We start from the raw sequence: 24,969 nt of genomic DNA on the forward strand, positions 1-24,969 counted from the left end.
TCATTCCTTCACTTTGCAGATGATAGAAACTGAAGTCCCAGAGAGATAAAGTGAGTTGAAGTGAGTTCCTTTAGCTAAGAGTTGCAGAACTGAGAACTTAAGTGCAGTGCTCTTTCTTGTAGACCATGGTTTAACTGAAACACTTTACCTCTAAAATAGAAACATTATAAGAGAGGGTTGATTTGGATGCAAACCTCATTCTGTCTTTAGAAAGAGACTCAAAGCATAAGAGACTCTTAAAAACTGAGAACAAACTGAGGGTTGATGGGGGGTGGGAGGGAGGGGAGGGTGGGTGATGGGTATTGAGGAGGGCACCTTTTGGGATGAGCACTGGGTGTTGTATGGAAACCAATTTGACAATAAATTTCATATATTAAAAAAAAAAAAAAAAAGAGACTCAAGGGTGCCTGCATAGCTCAGTTGGTTAAGCGTCCAGCTTCGGCTCAGGTCATGGTCTCACGGTTTGTGGGTTTGAGCCCCACATCAGGTTCTGGGCTGACACCTGAGAGCCTGGAGCCTGCTTCAGGTTCTGTCTCCCTCTCCCTTGCCCCTCCCCCGCTCACGCTCTTTCAAAAATAAACAAACATAAAAAAAAAAGACAAATTATGTGGTATACGTGGAAATAGTTGTTTTACTTTTTGTGAAATATTCTAATGTTTCTTACTTAATTGTCTCTGAGAGATGTGATCTAGGGCTCCTCCTGCTTTCCAGTTCCTGGCCTACCTAGATTGACAGTAGAAGATAGAATGGAAGGGACCATAAAGATCATCTGGTTCAAGCCTTTTATTTCATTGCTGAGGAACATGAACTCCAGGGAGATAAAGTGACTGCTAAAGTCATCCTGTGCTTGTGGCTTAGAATAAGGCACAGACTAGAATTAAGTAAGAGTCTTTATCAGTCTAGTGTGCACTTTTAAATCCAAGAGTGTGGGCCACCCTCTGGACCAGAAGCCTTTCATTTCAATCCGTCTGTATGAGCTCTGCAACTCCTTGGCAAGCACTGGACTAGGCACTTTGTGGGTGTTAGGTATCTCTGCTTCTCGAGTACACACCACACCAGCAATAAAAACACAAAGCTTGCTGTAGAGGAGGTATAATCAGAATAGTGTGGGAGCAGAAGAGAGGGTGAGGTGAGTGCTGACTGGTGGGATCTAGAAAGGCTTAGTGAAGAGGCATGTTTGGAAAGGCAGGAATGGGGAAGAGTAGTACCAAGAGGAAAGAACATGATGTTAAAAGGTAGAGAAATGGGAAAACGTGAGATATTTGCAGACCTAAATTGTTTCATGAGAGAGAAGCAGGGAGTGAGGGGCTTTAGGATGAAAAACTGGTAAAATGTTTAGAAGCCAGAGGGTAGGTAGTCTTGAATGCTGAAGATTTAGAATGTCACTTTCATAGGCACTGGGAACCATGTATATAATGTTTTTTTTGGGCAAGTGCATGAGATAATCAAGTCTAGTTTTAGGAAGATAATTTGGTGGCTCTGAGGAATTTGGTTTGATGAACTAGATTGTTTAGGGCACAGATGTTGAAGATTTATTTATTATCTATGTGGAGATGTTCATCCAACCTGCAGTTGTAATGTAGGTCTGGAACTCAAGAGAGACTAGGGTTTAAGATTTAGATTAGATTTATGATTTATCAGAAGCAAGAGTTAAGCTTAAAAAGGCTTAGGTAACTTTTTATGGATGTTATATAGACTCATTTTGTACAAATAAAGGGTGGTGGGGTAGTATTGGAGATTTCTTCACATCTATCTTCTCTAAGTACCTTCTTTTCTCTTTGTGGCCTCTTTAATATTGGAGACTTCTTGATGATCTTTGGTTTTGCATTTACATTTAAGACCAGGCACTGAAAAACTGATTGGTAGTTCTGTGTGAAGGGACAGGACTTGTCAATTGGTAGCCTCTGTTCTAGGATGACCCTCTTTGGAGTCCTCTTTGAAGGACTTTTATTTATTATTATTTTTTAAAGTTTATTTATTTTGGGGGGGGGGGAGAGGGAGAGGGAGAGAGAGAACCAGCAGGGGAGAGGAAGAGAGAGAGGGAGAGAGAGAGAATCCCAGGCAGGCTCCACAGTGTTTGCACCGAGCATGATGCAGGGCTTGAATTCATGAACCGTGAGATCATGACCTGAGCTGAAACCAAGAGTTGGATGCTTAAACAACTGAACCACCCAGGCACCGCTGGAGGGCTTTAAAATATTAGTGTCTTTTGTGTTTCTTTGTGGGGCCCATTCGTTTTTTTCCATTTTGGAGTTCATGTATCTCCTTCTAGGAAGGCAGAGAAATGCCTGGCTGCCATGATTTTGGAGCCAAGGCTGCTGAAGGGGTCTAGGGAGGGGGAGAGGAGTATGTTACTATCTCTTAATCTCCTCTTCTTCACTGTGTCTTCTCCCCAGTCCTCATTTGCTATCCTTTCTGGTCCAATTTTTGTATGGAATAAACTTCCCATTTAGGATAAGGAGGAAGGCAGAGGTCCAACTGCTTCTTAAAGAGACCTCAGATAAATCCCTGCCTTATTCCCATTTTTGTTTGCTTTTTTGTGGTTATTGCTTTAAATCTCCCAATTCCTAAATCTTTTTAGGGTGTTGTGGCTAGAATTTACTTCCTTTATAGTGATATCCTCCTCAGTAGTGTTTTCTTGTTTTCTTTCTTTCTTTCTTTTTTTTTCTTTCTTTCTTTCTTTCTTTCTTTCTTTCTTTCTTTCTTTCTTTCTTTTGAGAGACTGAAAGTGGGGGAGGGGGGCAGAGGGAGAGAGAGAATCTTAAACAGGCTCTACACCTAGTGCAGAGCTGAAGCGAGACTGGATCTCACAAGTGTGAGATCATGACCTGAGCCAAAATTAAGAGTCAGATGCTTAATAACCGACTGAGCCACCCAGGTGTTCCCCTTAGTGTTGTGCTGTGCTGTGTTTTGTTTTCTTTTCTTCAAGATTTTATTTTTAAATAATCTCTGCACCCAACATGGGGCTTGAAGTCACAACCCAGACATGAAGAGTTGTGTGCTCTACCAACTGAGCCAGCCAGGTACCCTGCCAGTGTTTTCTAATCTGCAGTCATTTTATATGTCATGTACACCATTTTTACATATTTGTTTCACATTTATACTATGGTTTACTTAATATTTTTCTTAAGTGGGTAACTTTTTTTTAGTTAAAGAGATTCTTAATAATGGTAAAAGGAAATTAGTGTCATGTGACATCAGTAGATAGTAACTGCAATTTTTATTATGTACATTAAAATATATACATAGATATTAATGTAAAATGATTATTTGAATGCCACCTAAAATTCTTGTGTACAGCCAGCATTAAAAGAAACATATTTTGGAACAAAAAGGAGAATGTAGACGAGGAGAATCTGGCTGATTGATGATGATTTATTTGAATTTGGGTCTTTGCCCACTTATTAAACATTCATTGAGCATGTAATGACTTGTACTAGATTCAGAGAATGCAAAAGTGAATGAGACACAGTCATTGCCCTCAGGGATCTTTCATTCTCAGTTTAGTCTGATATGAAAATAAATATAGTAAAGTGTTGGAGCTGATGTACAGGGTGCAGTGGAAGCACAAAAGACGAAATAGTCAATTCTCATTGTGAAAGAAGGGAAAGGTCTGTGTAGCAGGTGACACTTCAAGATTAGTAGATGTTTCCTGGGGATTGGGGTTGAGAATGGCATTGGGTGTCAGTGGAGGCATTCTAGGGAAGTTGGCCTGAGCAAAGATAGGGGGACATGAAATCATAAGTAATTGGATAAAAGGATGCTGTAGGAGACTTCAAAGAGATGAGGCTAGAAAGGCAGGCAGAGCTAGACCTCATGGAGGCACTGGTATGTATATGTGTTTGCCCTGCTAAGGAATTTGGACTTTATCTTGAAGGCGTGAAAACCCCTTGAATTAGTTCTGTAGAGGATTCAAAGTTTTAGGCATGATCCCTTTAGGAACTTAACTTTTGGTTGAGGGGAATCAAGAATCAAAGAGAGGAACCTAGCTAACAAGAATTTACATTCTTTACGTAAGTAAATTTAGTTTCTGTAGCGATCACCTTTTGAAATTGTGCAACCCAACTTTCCATCTTCCTTTCTAGAGTCTCATCAAGTCCTAGCTCAACTGTTGGACACTTTGCTTGCGATTGGCACTAAACTCCCAGAGAATCAAGCTATCCAGATGCGATTAGTTGATGTAGCCTGCAAGGTAAGAACATGATGGTTAGATACAGGGTTGTATCTTTCTTGAATAGTTTGCACTGCCTGAAGAGGTAGTATGAGCTGTAAGATCTGCTTAGCTCCATCCTAAATCTGTAACTGAGAACTGCCGAAGACTTTTTTTTTTTTTTAATGTTTGTTTATTTTTGAGAGAGAGAGCATGAGCAGGGAGGGGCAGAGAGAGGGAGATGCAGAATCCAAAGCAGGCTCCAGACTCTGAGCTGTCAGCACAGAACCTAGTGGGGCTCAAACTCACGAACCATGAGATCATGACCTGAGCTGAAGTCGAATGCTCAAGTGACTGAGCCACCCAGGCGCCCCTGCCAAGGACTCTTAATGGTTTTCTGACCTGCCTCTTTTTTTGTTTCTTGATGTTGGATTAGGTTAAAGCTGAGTAACTTGCTATGAAATGAACTTCCTCATCCCTCCAAAAGAGATGAAAATTACAGTAGCTGCTATGTGTGCTATGCTTAATATATGCGCTGTGCTTATTATGGTACTTTAGTATCTGGCTTCTCATGTGTTTCTCATAGTCCTTTAGGTAACTACTGTTATCCTTGTTTTACACAGGTGGAAATTGAGGTTTAGGGAGTTTAACTTGCCTAAGCTTTCACAGCTAGGAAGTTGCAGAATCAGGGTATAAACTCTAGTTTCTCTGATTCTAAAACCTGTGTTCTTTTTATTATGCTTTATTGCCTCAATAAACAGACCAACTACAAAGAAACACATGTTTGGGAAGATTTTTTTAGTTTTTTTTTTTGTTGTTGTTTTAATGTTTATATTTAGAGAGAGAGAGAGAGAGAGAGAGAGAGAATATCCCAAGCAGGCTTGCACAGAGCTGGGGCTTGAACCCATGAACCGTGAGATCATGACCTGAGATTAAACCAACAATGAGATGCTTAACCGACTGAGCTGCCCAGGTGCTCCTAGGTTTTTTTCTAACTACAGAAAAAATGTATGTATGTTGTACAATTTGATTTAATTTGCAACTTTAAAAAAAAATTTTTTTTATTAACATTTATTTTTTGAGAGAGAGAGACAGAGCATGAGCAGGGGAGGTGCAGAGAGAGGGAGACACAGAATCGGGAGCAGGCTCCAGGCTCTGAGCTGTCAGCACAGAGCCTGATGCGGGGCTCAAACCCATGAACTGTGAGATCATGACCCAAGCTGAAGTCAGTCGCCCAACCGACTGAGCCACCCAGGCGCCCCAATTTGCAACTTTTAATTAGCTGCCTTTTGTACATAATAGCAGCTTCTAAACCTTGTAAAATTGGTTTTACTTTTTTTTTTTTTTTAAGTTTATTTATTTTGAGAGAGAGAGATGGGGGGAGGGGCAGAGAGAGGAGGAGAGAGAGAGAATCCCAAACAGGCCTGGCTCTCTCAGTGCAGAGCCTGACACAAGGCCAAAACCAAGAATCAGATGCTTACCCGACTGAGCCACTCAGGGACCCCAAATTGGTTTTACTTTTAATCTTTTTGATAAAATTTGAGAATATAAGAAGCCAAGTGTGTTTGAATTAGAGGACTATTTCTGAGGCCCAGGAAAAAGAATGTTTTGTTTCTCTTAGTAAACAACAAACAAACCCAAACAGCCTGACAAGTACAATATTAAAAGCCTTAAGTAGAAAAAAACTAAGGATTGTGTGTTTGATAGAGTATGTCTCCCACACAAGAGAACAGTGTATCTATGAGGTTGTGCTTGTGAGAAAAGTGTCCTACTAAGTGGACTGTTGTGCTTTTAGGTAACAGTTTTTTAAATTTGCTTTAAATAAACATTTTATTGTAAAAATTTATACTTAAGATTAAAGAAAGAACTACACTCATAATTCACTCTCCAGAGGTAACCATCACTATCTTTTTGGTGTATTGCTTTCTAATTTTTTTCTGTCCCTAGATTGTTTGCTATTTTTTTAAACACACAGCTCTAATCATAATTTATGTACAGTTTTGCATTTTGCTTTTTCACTGACATTATAACAAGTATTTTATATTGTAAGTGTATTGTAAACATTTTCAATGGATGCATGATAATTAAACCAAATAATTAAACCACAGTTTACCTAATTGTTCTCCTGTTACTGGACATTTATATCATAAGCACATTAAAAAAAATTTTTTTTTAATTTTACTTTTTATTTTTAAAAATTTACATCCAAATTAGTTAGCATATAGTGCAACACTGATTTCAGAAGTAGATTCCTTAATGCCCCATACCCATTTAGCCCATCCCCCCCCCACACAACCCCTCCAGTAACCCTCGGTTTGTTCTCCATATTTATGAGTCTCTTCTGTTTTGTCCCCCTCCCTGTTTTTATATTAGTTTTGTTTCCCTTCCCTTTTATTCATCTGTTTTGTCTCTTAAAGTCCTCATATGAGTGAAGTCATATGGTTTTTGTCTTTCTCTGACTAATTTCACTTAGCATAATACCCTCCAGTTCCATCCATGTAGTTGCAAATGGCAAGATTTCATTCTTTTTGATGTAAGCATTTTTTAAATTGTAAATAATACTACAGTGAATATTGTTAGTCTAAAATGTTTTCTGTATTTAGTTTTATTTCCTAGACATAGGTTGTCACCTATTAGAGTTGTCACTCTAATGAGTTTTTTTAATGAGTTTTAATGAGTTTTTTAAAGGCTCTTGATACTTTTTGCCACATTGGTTCCCAAAGTGTTCCAGTTTATTTGAACACCAGCAGTATATGTGAGTGCCTAATTTTACTGTGTCAATCTAGCATTGGATGTTCCTGAGTTTTTTTCCCCATTCCCCTTCACCCATTTTGCTCATTCCCCCAACCTTTCCACTCGGGCAACCATCTGTTTGTTCTCTGTGTTTATAGGTCTGATTCTGCTTTTTAATTATTTGTTTTTTTAAAATTCCACGTGTGAGTGAAGTCACAAGGTATTTGTCTTTCTCAGTTTGACTTATTTCACTTAGCATAATATCTCTAGGTCCATCCATATTGTCTCAAATGACATGTCTCCTCCTTTTCTATGGCTGTTTAATATTCTCCCTTATCCATTTATCTGTCATTGGACACTTAGGTTGCTTCTGTATCTTTGCTATTGTAAACAATGCTGCAATAAACATAGGGGAGCATGAATTCGTGTTTTTGAATTAGTGTTTTTGGTTTCTTTGGGCAGATACCCAATAGTAGAATTACTGGGTTGTATGGTATTTCTATTTTTAATTTTTTGAGGAGCCTCCATACTGTTTCTACAGTGGTTGTACCAGTTTGCATTCCCACCAACAGTGTATGATTCATGTCCTTGTCAACACTTGTTATTTTTTATCTTTTTTATTTTAACCATTCCAGCAAGTTCAGGGTTTTGATGTACATTTCCCTGATGATTAGTGATGTTGAACATCTTTTCATTTATCTTTTGGGCATCAGTATATCTTCTTCGGAAAAATGACTATTCAGATCCTCTGCCCATTTTTTAATTGGGTTGATTTTGGTATTGAGTTGTGTAAGTTCTTTATGTGTTTTGGATATTAACCCCTAATTGGATGTACCCTTTGCAAATATCTTCTCTCATTCAGTAGGTTGCCTGATGGTTTTGTTTGATGGTTTCCTTTGCTGTGCAAAAAGTTTTTATTTTGATATATTCCCTATAGTTTTGTTTTTTTGCTTTTGTCTTTTGGAGACCTATCTAGAAAAATTTTGCTATGGCCCGTGTCAAAGAAATTACTGCCTTTGTTCTAGGATTTTTATGGTTTTAGGTCTCATTTAGGTCTTTAATCCATTTTGAGTTTATTTTTGTGTATGGTATTAGAAAGTGGTCCAGTTTCATTCTTTTGCGTGTAGTTGTCCAGTCTTCCCAGCACCAGTTATTAAAGATATTTTCCCCACAGTATATTCCACAATATGTCTGTCTTACCCAAAGTGATCTACAGATTTGATGCAATCCCTATCAAAATACCAACAGTATTTTTCACAGAAGAAGCAATACTAAAATTTGTATGGAACCACAAAAGACCCTGAAAGCAATCTTAAGAAAGAAAAAACAAAGCTGGAGGTGTCACAATTTCAGATTTCAAAATATACTACAAAGCTGTAATAATCAAAACAGTATGGGGGCGCCTGGGTGGCGCAGTCGGTTAAGCGTCCGACTTCAGCCAGGTCACGATCTCGTGGTCCGTGAGTTCGAGCCCCGCGTCGGGCTCTGGGCTGATGGCTCGGAGCCTGGAGCCTGTTTCCGATTCTGTGTCTCCCTCTCTCTCTGCCCCTCCCCCGTTCGTGCTCTGTCTCTCTCTGTCCCAAAAATAAATAAAAAACGTTGGAAAAAAAAAAAAAAAAAAACCAAACAAACAGTATGGTACTGGCACAGAAATAGACCCCCTCATCTGTGGAACAGAATAGAAAGCCCAGAAATAAACCCACAAATATATGGTTGGTTAACCTATGGCATGACAAAGAAGGCTTGGGTATTAATGTTTTAAAATAGAATCGGGGCGCCTGGGTGGCGCAGTTGGTTAAGCGTCCGACTTCAGCCAGGTCACGATCTCGCGGTCTGTGAGTTCGAGCCCCGCGTCAGGCTCTGGGCTGATGGCTCGGAGCCTGGAGCCTGTTTCCGATTCTGTGTCTCCCTCTCTCTCTGCCCCTCCCCCGTTCATGCTCTGTCTCTCTCTGTCCCAAAAATAAATAAAAAATGTTGAAAAAAAAAAAAATAAAATAGAAGATAAACCTGTTAATCTGGTAGGAGGAAAATGGTGTTTGTTTGTTTCAATTACTCTTTTTAAAAAATGTTTATTTATTTATTTGAGAGAGAGAGAGAGAAGAGAGGGCGGAGAGAGAGAGAGAAACCTAACCAGGCTCTGCACTTTCTGCATAGAGCCAGACATAAGGCTCAAACCCATGAACCATGAGATCGTGACCTGAGCCAAAACTAAGAGTTGGATATTAACTGACTGAGCCACCAGGCACCCCCTTTTTGTTTCCTTTTAAAAAGATTATTAGTGAGACTTCATATTTGTTTTTCATTTTTGTTTCCTCTCTTGTGAATGAACTTTTCGTTTTCTTTGCTAGCTTCTCATGTGGGGTTTTTGTATGTTTCTTCACCATTTCTAGAGGCTCATAATGGAGTAAAAATTTCAACCATTTGAATGTGGTAGATCTGTCAAACTCAAGTAAATAAAGCTACCTACGATGCATAGCTACAGTTACTATTTATATTGTCTAATGCCTTTTTGTCTGTGATTTTGTCATACATTGTGCCTTGATATAAGATTCACATATGATAACATTCACCTTTTTTATAGAAGTAATATAAAGTATTTTCTCCAACCACAGTGGAATGAAATTAGAAATCAGTAACAAAGAAATTTGGAGAACTCCTGAATATATGGAAATTAAACAGCATACTCCTATATCACCAATGGGTCAAAGAATAAATCAAAAGGGAAATTAGAAGAAACTTTGAGATGAGTGAAAATACAACATATCACAACTTATGGGATGCAGCGAAAGCCATCTTAGAAATTTATATCTCTAAGTGCCTATAGTAAGAAAGTTGAAAGATCTCAAGTCAGTAACCTATCCTTCTACCTTAAGACACTAGAAAAAGAAGAGTGCACTAAATACAAAGCATGCAGATGGAGGGAAATGCGAAAGGTTAGAGTGGAAATTAATGAAATAGTGAATAGAAAAACAATAGAAAAAAGTCAACAAAACCAAAAGGTTATAGCTTGTTCTTTGAAAATATCAACAAAAATCGACAAATCTTTAGTTGTATTGATCAGGAAAGAAAGAGAGAAGATTCAGGGCGCCTACGGTGGCTCAGTCAGTTAAACATCCGACTCTTGATTTCAGCTCATGTCATGATCTCATGGTCGTGAGTTTGAGCCCTGCATCGGGTTCTGCGCTCGTAGCGTGGAGCTTGCTTGGGATTCTCTCTCCCTCTCTCACTTGTGCTTTCTCTTTCTTTCAAAATAAATAAATTTTATTTTATTTTTTATTTTATTTTTTTGATGGGAGTCTTTTTTAATATTTATTTAAATTATTTTATTTATTTATTTAATTATTTAATTTATTTTTTTAGTTTATATCCAAGTTAGCATATAGTACAACAATGATTTCAGGAGTAGATTCCTTAATGCCCCTTACCCATTTAGCCTATCACCCCCCACACAACCCCTTCAGTAACCCTCTGGTTTCCATATTTAAGAGTCTCTTATGTTTTGCCCCCTCCCTGGTTTTATATTATTTTTGCTTCCCTTCCCTTATGTTCATCTGTTTTGTCTCTTAAAGTCCTCATATGAGTGAAGTCACATGATATTTTTCTTTCTCTGACTAATTTCGCTTAGCATAATACCCTCTAGTTCCATCCACATAGTTGCAAATGGCAAAATTTCATTCTTTTTGATTGCCGAGTAATACTCCATTGTGTGTATATCCCACATCTTCTTGATCTGTTCATCCATCGGTGGACATTTGGGCTCTTTCCATATTTCGGCTATTGTTGATAGTGCTGCTATAAACATGGGGGTGCATGTGCCCCTTTGAAACAGCATACCTGTATCCCCTGGATAAATACCTAGTAGTGCAATTGCTGGGTCGTAGGGTAGTTCTATTTTTAATTTTTTGAGGAACCTCCATACTGTTTTCCAGAATGGCTGCACCAGTTTGCATTCCCACCAGCAGTGCTAAAGAGATCCTCTTTCTCTGCATCCTTGCCAACATCTGAATGTTAGCCATTCTGACAGGTGTAAGGTGCTATCTCATTTTGGTTTGGTTTGTATTTCCTAAATGATGAGTGATGTTGAGCATTTTTTCATGTGACGGTTGGCCACAGTGCGAGTGGGGGAGGGGTAGAGAGAGGGAGGTAGAATCTGAAGTAGGCTTCCAGGCTTTGAGCTCTCAGCACAGAGCCCGACTTGGGGCTCCAACCCCTGAACTGTGAGATCATGACTTGAGCCAAAGTTGGGACACTCAACCAACTGAGCCACCTGGGCGCCCCTTAAGATTTTCTTTTTAAGTAATCTCCACACCTAGTGTGGGGCTTGAACTCACAACCCCAGAGATCAAGAGTTGCATGCTTCTCCGACTGAGCCACTCAAGTGCCCCCCCAAATGGGCAAAGCATCTTAATTGGCATTTCTCCAAAGAAGATATACAAATGGCTAATAAACACAAAATGATGTTCAGCATCTTCAGTCATTAGGGAAATACAATTCAAAATCGCATGAGATGCTGTTTCACACCTTTTGGATGGCTGTACTTAAAAGAGGCTTGACCATACCAAGTTTTGGTGATGGTGTGGAGTGATTGGAGCTCTCCTCCATTTCTGGTGGAAATATAAAATGCCTCAGCTGCTTTGGAAAACAGTTCAGCAGTTCCTCAAAAAATTAAAGATAGACTTACTATATGACCCAGCAATCCTACTTGTAGGTATCTACCAAGAGAACTGAAGCATATTTACACAAAAATTGGTACATGAATGTTTATAGCATCAATATTCATAATAGTCAAAAGGTGAAAACAACCCAAATGACCATCTCAGCAACTGATGAATGGATAAAGAAAATACAATGGAATATATATATATATATATATATTTTTTTTTTTTTTTTTAATTTTTTTTTTTTTTTTTACCATAAAAGGAATGGAATACTGATACATGCTACACCTGGATGAATCTTGAAACCATGCCAAGTGAGAGAGCTAGTTACAAAACACATATATATATGATTCCGTTTATATGAAATTTCCATAATGGGTAAATCTAACAGACAATTAGTAGGTACTTAGGGATGGGAGAGATGGAGGGATATGTGGTTGGTAGCAAAAGGGCATCTTTGAAATAATGAAAATGTTGGAAAATTAACTCTGATAATGATTGTACGTACAAATAGATCTGTAGATAGATATATGTATCTGTCTATAGATATAGATATCAAAACCTGTTGAATTGTATACAGTAACTGGATGAATTGCATGGTGTGTGACTTATATTTTAATAAAAAGTACTATTAAAAAGAATTCACTCCTTGGGGTGCCTGGGTGGCTCAGTTGGTTGAATGTCTGACTTCGGCTCAGGTCATGATGTCACAGTTCATGAGTTCCAGCCCCGCCTTGGGCTCTGTGCTGTTGGTGTGGAGCCTGCTTGGGATTCTTGCTCTCTCCTCTCTCTCTGCCCCTCCACCATTTGTGCTTTCTCTCTCTCTCTCAAAATAAATAAATTTTTAAAAACCCAAAAAAATAACAATTCACCCTTTGAATTTGAATTGTGGTGGATTTATCAACATTTGTATTGTTTTCACTCTGGTGGCTATTGTGAATAATGCTGCTGTGAATATTTGTTTGAAGTTTTGGTTGGAAGTATGTTTTCAGTTTTCTTGGGTATATCCTAGAAATGAAATTGCAGGGCCGTGTAAACTTACATTTAACTTTTCTGTTAAAAAACATTTTTGGGGCACCTGGGTGGCTCAGTCAGATGAGTGTTTGGCTCTTGATTTTGGCTCAGGTCATGATTGCAGGGTCATAGGATCAAGCCCTGTGTTGGTCTTCATGCTGAGCATAGAGCCTGCTTAAGATTCTCTCTCTCCCTCTCTCTCTCTCTCTCCCTCCCTACCTCTCCACCTCTCCACCTCTCTACCTCTCCCTCTCCCTCCCTCCCTCCCTACCTCTCCCTCTCCCTCTCTCCCTACCTCTCCCTCTCCCTCTCCCTCTCCCTCTCCCTCTCCCTCTCTCCCTCTCTCCCTCTCTCCCTCTCTCCCTCTCTCCCTCTCTCCCTCTCTCCCTCTCCCTCTCTCCCTCTCTCCCTCTCTCCCTCTCTCCCTCTCTCCCTCTCTCCCTCTCTCCCTCTCTCCCTCTCTCCCTCTCTCCCTCCCCCCTTCTCTCCCCCTTCTCTCCCCCTTCTCTCCCTCCCTCCCTCTCCCTCCCTCTCCCCCCCCACTCTCCACTCACATACTGTCTCTCACTCTCTATAAATAAAAAAAATAAAACGTCAACCTTAAAAATAAGATAGCCAGTTATTAAAACAAAAGAAAAAAATTTTAAGGGCATCTGGCTGTCTCAGTTGGTAGAGCATGCTACTCTTTTTTTTTTTTTTTTAAAGTTTATTTATTTTGAGAGAACCAGTGGGCAAGGGTAGAGGGGTGGGGGGGGTGGGGGTGGGAAACAGAGGATCCAAAGAGGGCTCTGGCTGACAGCAGAGAGCCCAATGCGGGACTTGAATCCACCAACAATGAGATCATGACCTGAGCTAAATTCGGATGTTCAACCAACTGAGTCACCCAGGAGCCCTGAATTTTTTTTGTTTCAATAAATCGAGTAAATTTTTAAAAATATAAAAAATACCCATAACATAAAATTTACCATTGTGACCATTTTACAGTGTGCAGTTCAGTGGCATTGAGTATATTCTTTTTTTTTTTTTTTTTTCAACATTTTTTATTTATTTTTGGGACAGAGAGAGACAGAGCATGAACGGGGGAGGGGCAGAGAGAGAGGGAGACACAGAATCGGAAACAGGCTCCAGGCTCCGAGCCATCAGCCCAGAGCCTGACGCGGGGCTCGAACTCACGGACCGCGAGATCGTGACCTGGCTGAAGTCGGACGCTTAACCGACTGCGCCACCCAGGCGCCCCTTGAGTATATTCTTAATGTTGTGCCGCCATCACCATCATCCTTCACCCATCTCTTCCCTTTGCAAAACTGAAACTTCCCAGTCTCCCCTCCCCGCTAGTCCCTAGCAACCACCATTCTGTTTTTCATCTTTGTGAATTTGATTATTCTAGTTACTTTTTCATATAAGTGGAATTATGCAATATCTGTTCTTTTGTGTCTGACTTATTTTCTTTGCATAAAATTCACTCTTGGTCAGTTCAGGCAGCTATAACAAAAATGCTATAAAATGGATGGGCTTCAACAACAAACATTAATTTCTCATGTTTCAGGAGGCTGGAAAATCCAAGATCAGGGTGCCAGCAGATTTGGTGCCTGTTGAGAGCCTCCTTCTTGGTTCATAGGAGGTCACAAGGGAGCTCTCTGGAGTCTTTTTAAGGGCATTAATCTCATTAATGTCATTTCCACCCTCATGACCCAATCACCTCCTAAAGCTCCTAACCTCCTAATGCCATTACATCAGGGATTAGGTTTCAACATACAAATTTTGGAGGAACACAAACATATAGTCTGTAGCATGTCCTCAGAATTCATCAGTGTTGTAACATGTCACAATTCTGTTCCTTTGTGAGGAACATACATATATTCCATTATATGCATATGCCACATTTTGTTTATCCTTTCATCTATTGAAGGTTGCCTCTACCTTTTGGCTATTGTGAATAAAGCTGCTATGTATATGGGTGTACAGATGCCTCTTTGAGTCTTTCCTTTCAATTCTTATGGTATTGTGGACTGAATTGTGTTTCCCCAAATGTACGTGTTGAATTCTTAACCTTCAATGTGATCTTATTTGGAGATAGAGGCCTTTAGGGGGGTAGTTAAGATGGGTGAGGCTGTAAGGGTGGGACTAATGTTCATATAAGAAAAGGAAGAGAAACCAGGATTCTCTCTCTCTCTATGAATATAAGAAAGACCATGTGAAGACACAGCAAAGAAGATGGTTATCTGCAAGCCAGAAAGAGTGCCCTTATTGAGAACCTAATTGGCTGGCACCTTTATCTTAGATTTTTAGCCTCCAGAACTGCAAGAAGTTAACTTTCTGTTGTTTAAGACCCCCAGCCTGTGGTATTTTATTTTGGCAGCTCATGTAGATTATGACAGTTATATACCCAGAAGGAGACTTCTGGATCATATTGTAATTCTATTTTTAGTTTTTTGAGGAATTGCCATACTGTCTTTCATGGTGGGTATATTGTTTTACATTATCACCAGCAGTGCACAGGGTTCCAGTTTCTCCACCTCCATTTCTCCTTCCTTCCTTCATTCCTTTTGCAATAGCCATCCCAATGGGTATGAAGTGGCATCTCATTGTGGTTTTGATTTGCTTTTCTGTAATGGTTAGTGATTAGTTATGGTAAGCATCCTTTCATGTGCTTATTGACCATCTGTATATCTTCCTTGGAGAAATGAAATTTCAGCCTTTAAGGAACTCATGAGCCAGTAGTCAGGGTTATAAAAGATACTAGAAATAATATGGAGTTTCCTCAAAAAAATTAAAAATAGAAATACCATGCGATCCAATAATTTCAATATTGGGTATTTACCCAAAGAAAACAAAAACACTGATTTGAAAAGATATATGCTACCTTGTGTTTATTGTAGTTTACAATAACCAAGATATGAAAGCAACCTAAGTATCCATTGATAGGTGAATGGATAAAGGAAATATGGTGTATATATTACTCAGCCATAGAAATCTTGGGATCTTGCCATTTGCAATAACATAGGTGGATCTAGAGGGTGGTATGCTAAGTGAAATAAGTCAGCTGAGAAAGAAATATACAGTATGATTTCACTCATTTGTGGAATCATAAAAAACAAACGAACAAACAAGTAAAGCAGAAATGGACCCATAAATATAGAGAACAAAGTGGTGGTTGTTGGAGGGTAGGGGCTGGAGGGATGAGAAAAATGGCTGAAGTGGAGCAGAAGGTACAGGCTTCTAGTTAGGGCACAAATAAGTCATGGGGATGAAAGGTACAACATAGGGAATATACTCAGTGTTATTGTAACAGCACTGTATGATGACAGATGGTATACATGTGAGCATAGCATAATGTATAGAGTCGTTCAATCACTATGTTGTACACCTGAAACTAATAACATTGTGTGTCAACCATACTTCAATTAAAAAAGAAAAAGAGGGGCACCTGGGTGGCTCAGTCGGTTAAGCATCTGACTTTGGCTCAGGTCCTGATCTCGCGGTCTGTGAGTTCGAGCCCTGCGTCGGCCTCTGTGTTGACAGCTCAGAACCTGGAGCCTGTTTTAGATTCTGTGTCTCCCTCTCTCTCTCTGACCCTCCCCCCGTTCATGCTCTGTCTCTCTCTGTCTCAAAAATAAATAAACGTTAACAAATTTAAAAAAAAAAAATAAGAAAAAGAATGGGGGCCTCTGGGTGGCTCAGTCGATTAAACGTCCAATTCTTGATTTTGGCTCAAGTTATGATCTCACTGTTTGTGAGATCCAGTCCTACATGAGGCTCTATGCTACCAATACAGAGCCTGCTTGGGATTCTGTCTCTCCTTCTTTCTGCCCCTCCCCTTCTCATGCTTTCTCTATCTCTCTCTCAAAAATAATAAATAAACATTTTTTAAAAAAGAAAAAGAATTTAAAGGGATCTTGAGACCAAAAACCATTTAGGAACCTGGTTCAGGAAAAAATAACATGTAGATACAAAGTAGTAGTGATAAAGTCAATGTGGGTAGATGCAGGGTCTTGTAGGTCTTGTTGAGAAGCCATTAAAGTGTTTTGGCTAGACACTAGGGAGAGAGGTGACCTCAGATTTGCATTTCATAAAGAAGTTTCTTGTGTTATGGAGAACTCATTGAAGAGGCCAGTATTGCCTAGGAGATACCAGTCAAGATGTATTGTATCCCAATTCACAGGTTATAGTAATTTGATTTAAAGTGATAGAAAGATGGAAAAATATGTATAGGTTTGAGAAATATTTAGATTAAGGAGATTTAGTGATTGAGGATGGGTTGAAGGTGAAGGAATTATTCAAGATGATTCCTAGGTTTCTGGTTTTTGTGTCAGATTAGATGCTGGTGCCTCTCAGTGAGAACAGAGAATTCCGGGAAAGCATTGCATTGGGACCAAATCCAAACACCCCAACAACTTTAAACTTAATCTCCAAATGATAAAAATAATGCAAAGGATTTCCATATATCCTCCATGGTTCACCAATAGTTAACATTTTCCCACATTTACTTTGTCACTGTTGTTTTGTATCTACATGTTATTTTTTTCCTGAACCATTTAACAGTAAATTGCAGTTATAAAGCCTATTTCCACTAAAGTAATATTTAAATACTTAAGTGTATTTCTTAAGAAAGCTATAATTTTTATAAATGCAGTGCAGCTCTGAAAATCAGGAGATTGAACTTTGATACAGTACTAATACTAATAGCAACCTTTATTCAAATTCTACCTATTGTCCCAATATTATCCTTTATATAAATTTCTCTTTTCTGGTCCAGGATGCCATAGTGCATTTAGTTTTCATGCCTCTTGTCTTCTTTAATTTGGAAAGGTCCCTTAGCCAATCTTTGTCTTTCATGAGCTTGACATTTTTGAAGAATATAGGCCATTTATTTTAGAATGTGTTGCAGTGTGTATTTGTCTGATAATTCCTCTGTTTAGATTCAGGTTATGCATTTTGGCAGGGATACCACATAAATAATAATTTTCCTTCTCAGTTTATCATATTATGAGGCACAGATGAAGTTTGACTCGTTGATGTTGTTAACTTTGGTACTTGATTAAGGTAGTGACTTCCAGGTTTTTTGTTGTAGAGATTTTTTCTGTGATTAATAAGTGATTTGTGGGGTGCCTGGGTGGCTCAGTCGGTTGGGCGTCCGACTTCGGCTCAGGTCATGATCTCGCGGTCTGTGAGTTCGAGCCCCGTGCCGGGCTCTGTGCTGACAGCTCAGAGCCTGGAGCCTGTTTCGGATTCTGTGTCTCCCTCTCTCTCTGACCCTCCCCCATTCATGCTCTGTCTCTCCCTGTCTCAAAAATAAATAAATGTTTAAAAAAAAAAGTGATTTGTGGGAGATACTTTGAGATTATGTAAATATCCTCTTCCCCATCATATTTTTACTCAATATTTTAGTGACTCTTAATAAATATTGCTGACCTGGTTGTTCTTTGGTCATTGCAAAATCATGATTTTCTAACTCTTACTTCTTCTGTGTTTATTAGTTGACATTCTACTGTAAATAAAGCATTCCCTCCCTTCTTTCCTACTCTCTCTCTATTTTATTGAATATATTATAATCTATTCCTATCATTATTATTTTTTGAAGTTCAAATTGTTCCTTTATATGTCTTTCAAATATAAGGTATGAATCTGCCATATTTTTTGTTTCACAGTAGGAAGAAAGTCATGCCTTCAGGTACTCTTAACTCTTCAATGTTCATTTCATTTTATCCTGTCAATAACCCTTTGAGGTACATTGTATAGCTAATCTTCATTTGAGAGATGAAAAATTTGGCTGACAGATTTGGCTAGGAAATTAATATTCTTTTTATATGTAGCATCTATACAACTGAAACTGGAGATCTTCTGCTTTCCTTCCTATCTGTGAAGATTTTTTCCAACTGGACAAATGTATCTTGTCATTTTTTCATATAAAGCTTTCTTAGAACCTGGTTTTAATTTTTCTTTGTCTCCATCTCACCTTTTGTTCCAGTCTCTGTTTCTATGGCAAAAGTACATTAAATTCTTAAGGCAGCATATAGAACCATACAGCCTTTTAACATTTAAAATATTATTTAAACCACTATTATGTGTGGTTTGTTAGAAGGTATCTGTTAAAATCATTTGCATATGGGGCACCTGGCTGCCTCAGTTGGTGGAGTGTGTGATTCTATCTTGGGGTTGCAGGTTCAGGCCCCATGTTGAGTGTAGAGATAACTTAAAAATAAAATCTTTAAAAAAATCACTTGAATACAAAGTACACTGAATTTTTGTCCGTGCTTAAACACAATCCATATTGAAACTGAATGAATCAGTAAGTTATTTTTGTCTTAAGAAACTTCATTCTTAGATTTTTTTGATACACTTAACCATTGATGTTTTCCCCCTATAGCAATAGTTTTAAACTGGTTTAGTCTGGTTTTGACACGGATTGCTCTTATTATTGGGGAAGTGGTTTGCTTACTCATTCCATTAATATAAAAATGATGTCACTATAGTGGCCTGGGTATAACACCAAAATAGCATCATCTGCAGAGCAGACATACTAGGCAGCTATTAGTGATGATGGCATGATGCAAGAAGTGACCTGTATGAGAAGGACATCACAGAACTGTAATTGCTGCCCTGAGGGTGTGATTTAGACTTCCGCTCTCTTTCGGCCTAACATTCAGTGTGCAGTAATAGGCTGGTTATACAGCAATGTTGCCTGGTTACCTTAAGAGAAGCTGGAAGATTTCAGTTTGTTGTTTGAAAATTGAATGAAGTGTTTGTAACAGTGGAAACAATCTTCAGCGGCTGGTGGTTCAGTCAACAGTTTAGTTATGAGAAGTGATGTTTTCATACTAAAATAGTTTGTTAAAAAATACCCTGTTTTAAGTGACAGCCATTGTCATCTGTAAGTTTCTCTTAACTTCTCAGTTTCACTGTCTTATTTTGATTGATGGTTTTGAGCTTTTACTATATATAAGGCATTTTGAGGGCTTCAGGGTATGTTTCACATTTCTGCAACCTAAATAACTTGGAGGCAAGAATTAACTCTGAGCCACAGTGTTGGAGTGAACCATTTTTATTTTTATTTTTTTTTTTTTTGTTTATTTTTTTTTTTTTTTTTTTTTTAGATTTATTTATTTATTTATTTTTTAATATATGAAATTTACTGTCAAATTGGTTTCCATACAACACCCAGTGCTCATCCCAAAAGGTGCCCTCCTCAATACCCATCACCCACCCTGTCCTCCCTCCCACCCTGCCCTCCCTCCCACCCCCCATCAACCCTTAGTTTGTTCTCAGTTTTTAACAGTCTCTAATGCTTTGGCTCTCTCCCACTCTAACCTCTTTTTTTTTTTTTTTTCCTTCCCCTCCCCCATGGGTTTCTGTTATGTTTCTCAGGATCCACATAAGAGTGAAACCATATGGTATCTGTCTTTCTCTGTATGGCTTATTTCACTTAGCATCACACTCTCCAGTTCCATCCATGTTGCTACAAAAGGCCATATTTCATTTTTTCTCATTGCCACGTAGTATTCCATTGTGTATATAAACCACAGTTTCTTTATCCATTCATCAGTTGATGGACATTTAGGCTCTTTCCATAATTTGGCTATTGTTGAGAGTGCCGCTATAAACATTGGGGTACAGGTGCCCCTATGCATCAGTACTCCTGTATCCCTTGGATAAATTCCTAGCAGTGCTATTGCTGGGTCATAGGGTAGGTCTATTTTTAATTTTCTGAGGAACCTCCACACTGCTTTCCAGAGCGGCTGCACCAATTTGCATTCCCACCAACAGTGCAAGAGGGTTCCTGTTTCTCCACATCCTCTCCAGCATCTATAGTCTCCTGATTTCTTCATTTTGGCCACTCTGACTGGCGTGAGGTGTTATCTGAGTGTGGTTTTGATTTGTATTTCCCTGATAAGGAGCGACGTTGAACATCTTTTCATGTGCCTGTTGGCCATCCGGATGTCTTCTTTAGAGAAGTGTCTATTCATGTTTTCTGCCCATTTCTTCACTGGGTTATTTGTTTTTTCGGGTGTGGAGTTTGGTGAGCTCTTTATAGATTTTGGATACTAGCCCTTTGTCCGATGTGTCATTTGCAAATATCTTTTCCCATTCCGTTGGTTGCCTTTTAGTTTTGTTGGTTGTTTCCTTTGCTGTGCAGAAGCTTTTTATCTTCATAAGGTCCCAGTAATTCACTTTTGCTTTTAATTCCCTTGCCTTTGGGGATGTGCCGAGTAAGAGATTGCTACGGCTGAGGTCAGAGAGGTCTTTTCCTGCTTTCTCCTCTAAGGTTTTGATGGTTTCCTGTCTCACATTCAGGTCCTTTATCCATTTTGAGTTTATTTTTGTGAATGGTGTGAGAAAGTGGTCTAGTTTCAACCTTCTGCATGTTGCTGTCCAGTTCTCCCAGCACCATTTGTTAAAGAGACTGTCTTTTTTCCATTGGATGTTCTTTCCTGCTTTGTCAAAGATGAGTTGGCCATACGTTTGTGGGTCTAGTTCTGGGGTTTCTATTCTATTCCATTGGTCTATGTGTCTGTTTTTATGCCAATACCATGCTGTCTTGATGATGACAGCTTTGTAGTAGAGGCTAAAGTCTGGGATTGTGATGCCTCCTGCTTTGGTCTTCTTCTTCAAAATTACTTTGGCTATTCGGGGCCTTTTGTGGTTCCATATGAATTTTAGGATTGCTTGTTCTAGTTTCGAGAAGAATGCTGGTGCAATTTTGATTGGGATTGCATTGAATGTGTAGATAGCTTTGGGTAGTATTGACATTTTGACAATATTTATTCTTCCAATCCATGAGCAGGGAATGTCTTTCCATTTCTTTATATCTTCTTCAATTACCTGCATAAGCTTCCTATAGTTTTCAGCATACAGATCTTTTACATCTTTGGTTAGATTTATTCCTAGGTATTTTATGCTTCTTGGTGCAATTGTGAATGGGATCAGTTTCTTCATTTGTCTTTCTGTTGCTTCATTGTTAGTGTATAAGAATGCAACTGATTTCTGCACATTGATTTTGTATCCTGCAACTTTGCTGAATTCATGTATCAGTTCTAGCAGACTTTTGGTGGAGTCTATCGGATTTTCCATGTATAATATCATGTCATCTGCAAAAAGCGAAAGCTTGACTTCATCTTTGCCAATTTTGATGCCTTTGATTTCCTTTTGTTGTCTGATTGCTGATGCTAGAACTTCCAGCACTATATTAAATAGCAGCGGTGACAGTGGGCATCCCTGTCGTGTTCCTGATCTCAGGGAAAAAGCTCTCAGTTTTTCCCCATTGAGGATGATGTTAGCTGTGGGCTTTTCATAAATGGCCTTTATGATCTTTAAGTATGTTCCTTCTATCCCGACATTCTCAAGGGTTTTTATTAAGAAAGGGTGCTGGATTTTGTCAAAGGCCTTTTCTGCATCGATTGACAGGATCATATGGTTCTTCTCTTTTTTTTTGTTAATGTGATGTATCACGTTGATCGATTTGCGAATGTTGAACCAGCCCTGCATCCCAGGAATGAATCCCACTTGATCATGGTGAATAATTCTTTTTATATGCCGTTGAATTCGATTTGCTAGTATCTTATTAAGAATTTTTGCATCCATATTCATCAGGGATATTGGCCTGTAGTTCTCTTTTTTTACTGGGTCTCTGTCTGGTTTAGGAATCAAAGTAATACTGGCTTCATAGAATGAGTCTGGAAGTTTTCCTTCCCTTTCTATTTCTTGGAATAGCTTGAGAAGGATAGGTATTATCTCTGCTTTAAATGTCTGGTAGAACTCCCCTGGGAAGCCATCTGGTCCTGGACTCTTATTTGTTGGGAGATTTTTGATAACCGATTCAATTTCTTCGCTGGTTATGGGTCTGTTCAAGCTTTCTATTTCCTCCTGATTGAGTTTTGGAAGAGTGTGGGTGTTTAGAAATTTGTCCAGAGTGAACCATTTTTATAATGAGAAGTTCTGTATCTGAGAGCCCCACCGTCAGCATAGTGGCTTTTTCATCAGGTTTCCTTTGTTTTCTTCTCCAAGTAAGCCTGCCTGCCCACCCACCCCACGTTCACATAGGACATAGCTTCTCACCAAGTCCGGGTTCCCACTTAATTCAGGAATCTTCTCCAGGAGCATTCTGATGTGAGCCATTAATAGGTGCTCACTACCTTTCATGACAGACTGCCCTGTTAAACAGCCATCACTAGAAAGTTCGTGTTTGTGTGTTCCAGGTCAGCAGACCTATTTCATCCAGGTGCCCACTCTTACCTCTGACCCTTCACCATTTTCTCTGCCGTCACTTGCACTTCTTTTCCCTACCTCTTCTCTTCTTAAGTAGGTTTGTTTGTTTATTTGTTTTTAAGTACATTCTAAGTGCTGGGCACTATAGTAGGCTCTTGTACTTAATTGAATGTCTATTATATCCCAGCACTATTAGCTAATTTTACATACAGTAATTCCTAAATGAGTTCATTTAGTGTACTCACCACAAAATTTCATGGTAGGGGATATTATTCCTATTTTTACAAAGTAAGGATTTCTAAAGACTTGTGGGGTTTAGTGAAGATCCCAAAGATACTAACTGGCGGGGCCAGCAATCAAATAGGTCTGTCTGATTCCCGTCCATGCTCATTCAGCTTTGCTATTTTGCCTCTCAGACAAGATGTGAAACAATTTATGGAATCCACTTTGTCTGCAAAGCTTCCTATGCTTCCTGGAGGCATTTTCTGAACCTGTTTGGGGTGTGGTTCAGCTATTGCTGCCTCTTTCTTTGAATGGTCTTAAAATACACTTTCCTTATGGATAATGTAATTTCTTCCCTCTTTCCTTCCTTCCGTCTGTCTTTCTGATTTTATTTTATTTAAAAAAAAAAATTTTTTAATGTTTATTTTTGAGAGCGAGCACTCTTGGGGGTGGGGCCGAGAGAGAGGGAGACATGGAATCTGAAGCAGGCTTCAGGCTCTGAGCTGTCAGCACAGGGTCCAACATGGGGCTCGAACCCACAAACCGTGAGATCATGACCTGAGTCAAAGTTGGATGCTTAACTGACTGAGCCACCCAGTGCCCCTGATTTTCTTTATTTTTAAGTAATCTCTATACCCAGGATGGGGCTTGAACTTACAACCCTGAGATCAAGACTTGAAGGCTCTACCAACTGAGCCAGCCAGGCACTCTTGTTTTTCTAATGTTTATGAAACAGTGTGATTTTATTTTTTCTTGTGTGTGGACAGTTCAATTATTTTTTTAATTTTTTTTAAATGTTTATTTATTATCGAGAGACAGAGAGAGACAGAGGATGAGCATGGGAGGGGCAGAGAGAGGAGGAGACACAGAATCTGAAGCAGGCTCCAGGCTCTGAGGTGTCAGCACAGAGCCCAACACGGGGCTCAAACTCACAAACCGCGAGATCATGACCTGAGCCGAAGTCGGACGCCCAACCGACTGAACCACCCAGGCGCCCCGACAGTTCAGTTATTTTTAAAGTCTCAAAATTGTGGATAAGTTGCAAGTATAATAATAGGGAACTTTATTTTCCTGTGAACCATTTTAGAATAAGTTGCCCATTTGTTATGCTTGAATACTTTAGTGTGTGTTTTCCACAAGCAAAGATATTTTTCGACAAAACCTCAATATGACCATCAAAATCAGGACATTAACATCAGCATATGCTACCATTTATCCTCATAGTTAATTCACGTTTCACTGTTTGTTTCATTCCTGTCCCTTATTGGAAAAGGATCCAGTTCAGAATCACATGTTGTGTTTTTAGTCACCATACCTCGTTAGTCTCCAATCTGGTATAATTCCTCAGTCTTTACTTGATTTTATGATGTTGACATTTTTGAAAATTGGGATAGGTCTTTCATAGAACCTTCCGGAATTAGGGTTTATCTGATATTTCCTCATAATTAGATTCAAGTTTTCCACCTTTGCTAAGAATATCACAGATGTGGGGCGCCTGGTTGGCTCGGTAGGTTGAGCATCTGACTTTTGATTTTGGCTCAGGTCATGATCCCAGGGTTATGGGTTTGAGCCCCGCATCAAGAGTCTGCTTGAGTTTCTCTCTCTCTCCCCCCAACTTGTGCCCTCTCTCTGTCTCTCTCTCAAATAAAAAATAAATTAAAAAGGAAAAAAAGAATATCACAGACAAGGGGCACCTGGGTGGCTTAGTTAAGTGTCTGACTCTTGATTTCCACTCAAGTCATGATCTCATGGTTGTGAGATCAAGCTCTGCACTGGGTATGGAGCCTGCTTAAGATATTCTCTCTCCCCCCACTTCTCCCCTACTCACATTTTTTTTCTTTCTCAAAAAAAAATATATACATACGTATGTATATATACGTATATATCAGACGTGTGTACATTTGATGTATATACATCACATATATATATATATATACACACACATCTGAGATATATATACATATATATGTACACATATATATGTACACA

The 24,969-nt window shown here is 39.1% G+C and overlaps 1 protein-coding gene across 2 annotated transcripts in view; it reads left to right on the forward strand.

Moving 5' to 3' along the window:
* The window catches only part of INTS4 (integrator complex subunit 4), a 120,138-nt gene that overhangs the window by 24,160 nt on the left and 71,009 nt on the right, over nucleotides 1-24,969 (forward strand). For both annotated transcript variants that reach the window (XM_042904472.1, XM_042904473.1), the window contains exon 4: nucleotides 4,086-4,192. In XM_042904472.1, coding sequence (XP_042760406.1) covers nucleotides 4,086-4,192 — 107 coding nt within the window. The remainder of the gene's footprint in view (nucleotides 1-4,085; nucleotides 4,193-24,969) is intronic.

This window comes from Panthera leo, chromosome D1, assembly GCF_018350215.1.
Source record: "Panthera leo isolate Ple1 chromosome D1, P.leo_Ple1_pat1.1, whole genome shotgun sequence".
Lineage (NCBI taxonomy): Eukaryota > Metazoa > Chordata > Mammalia > Carnivora > Felidae > Panthera > Panthera leo.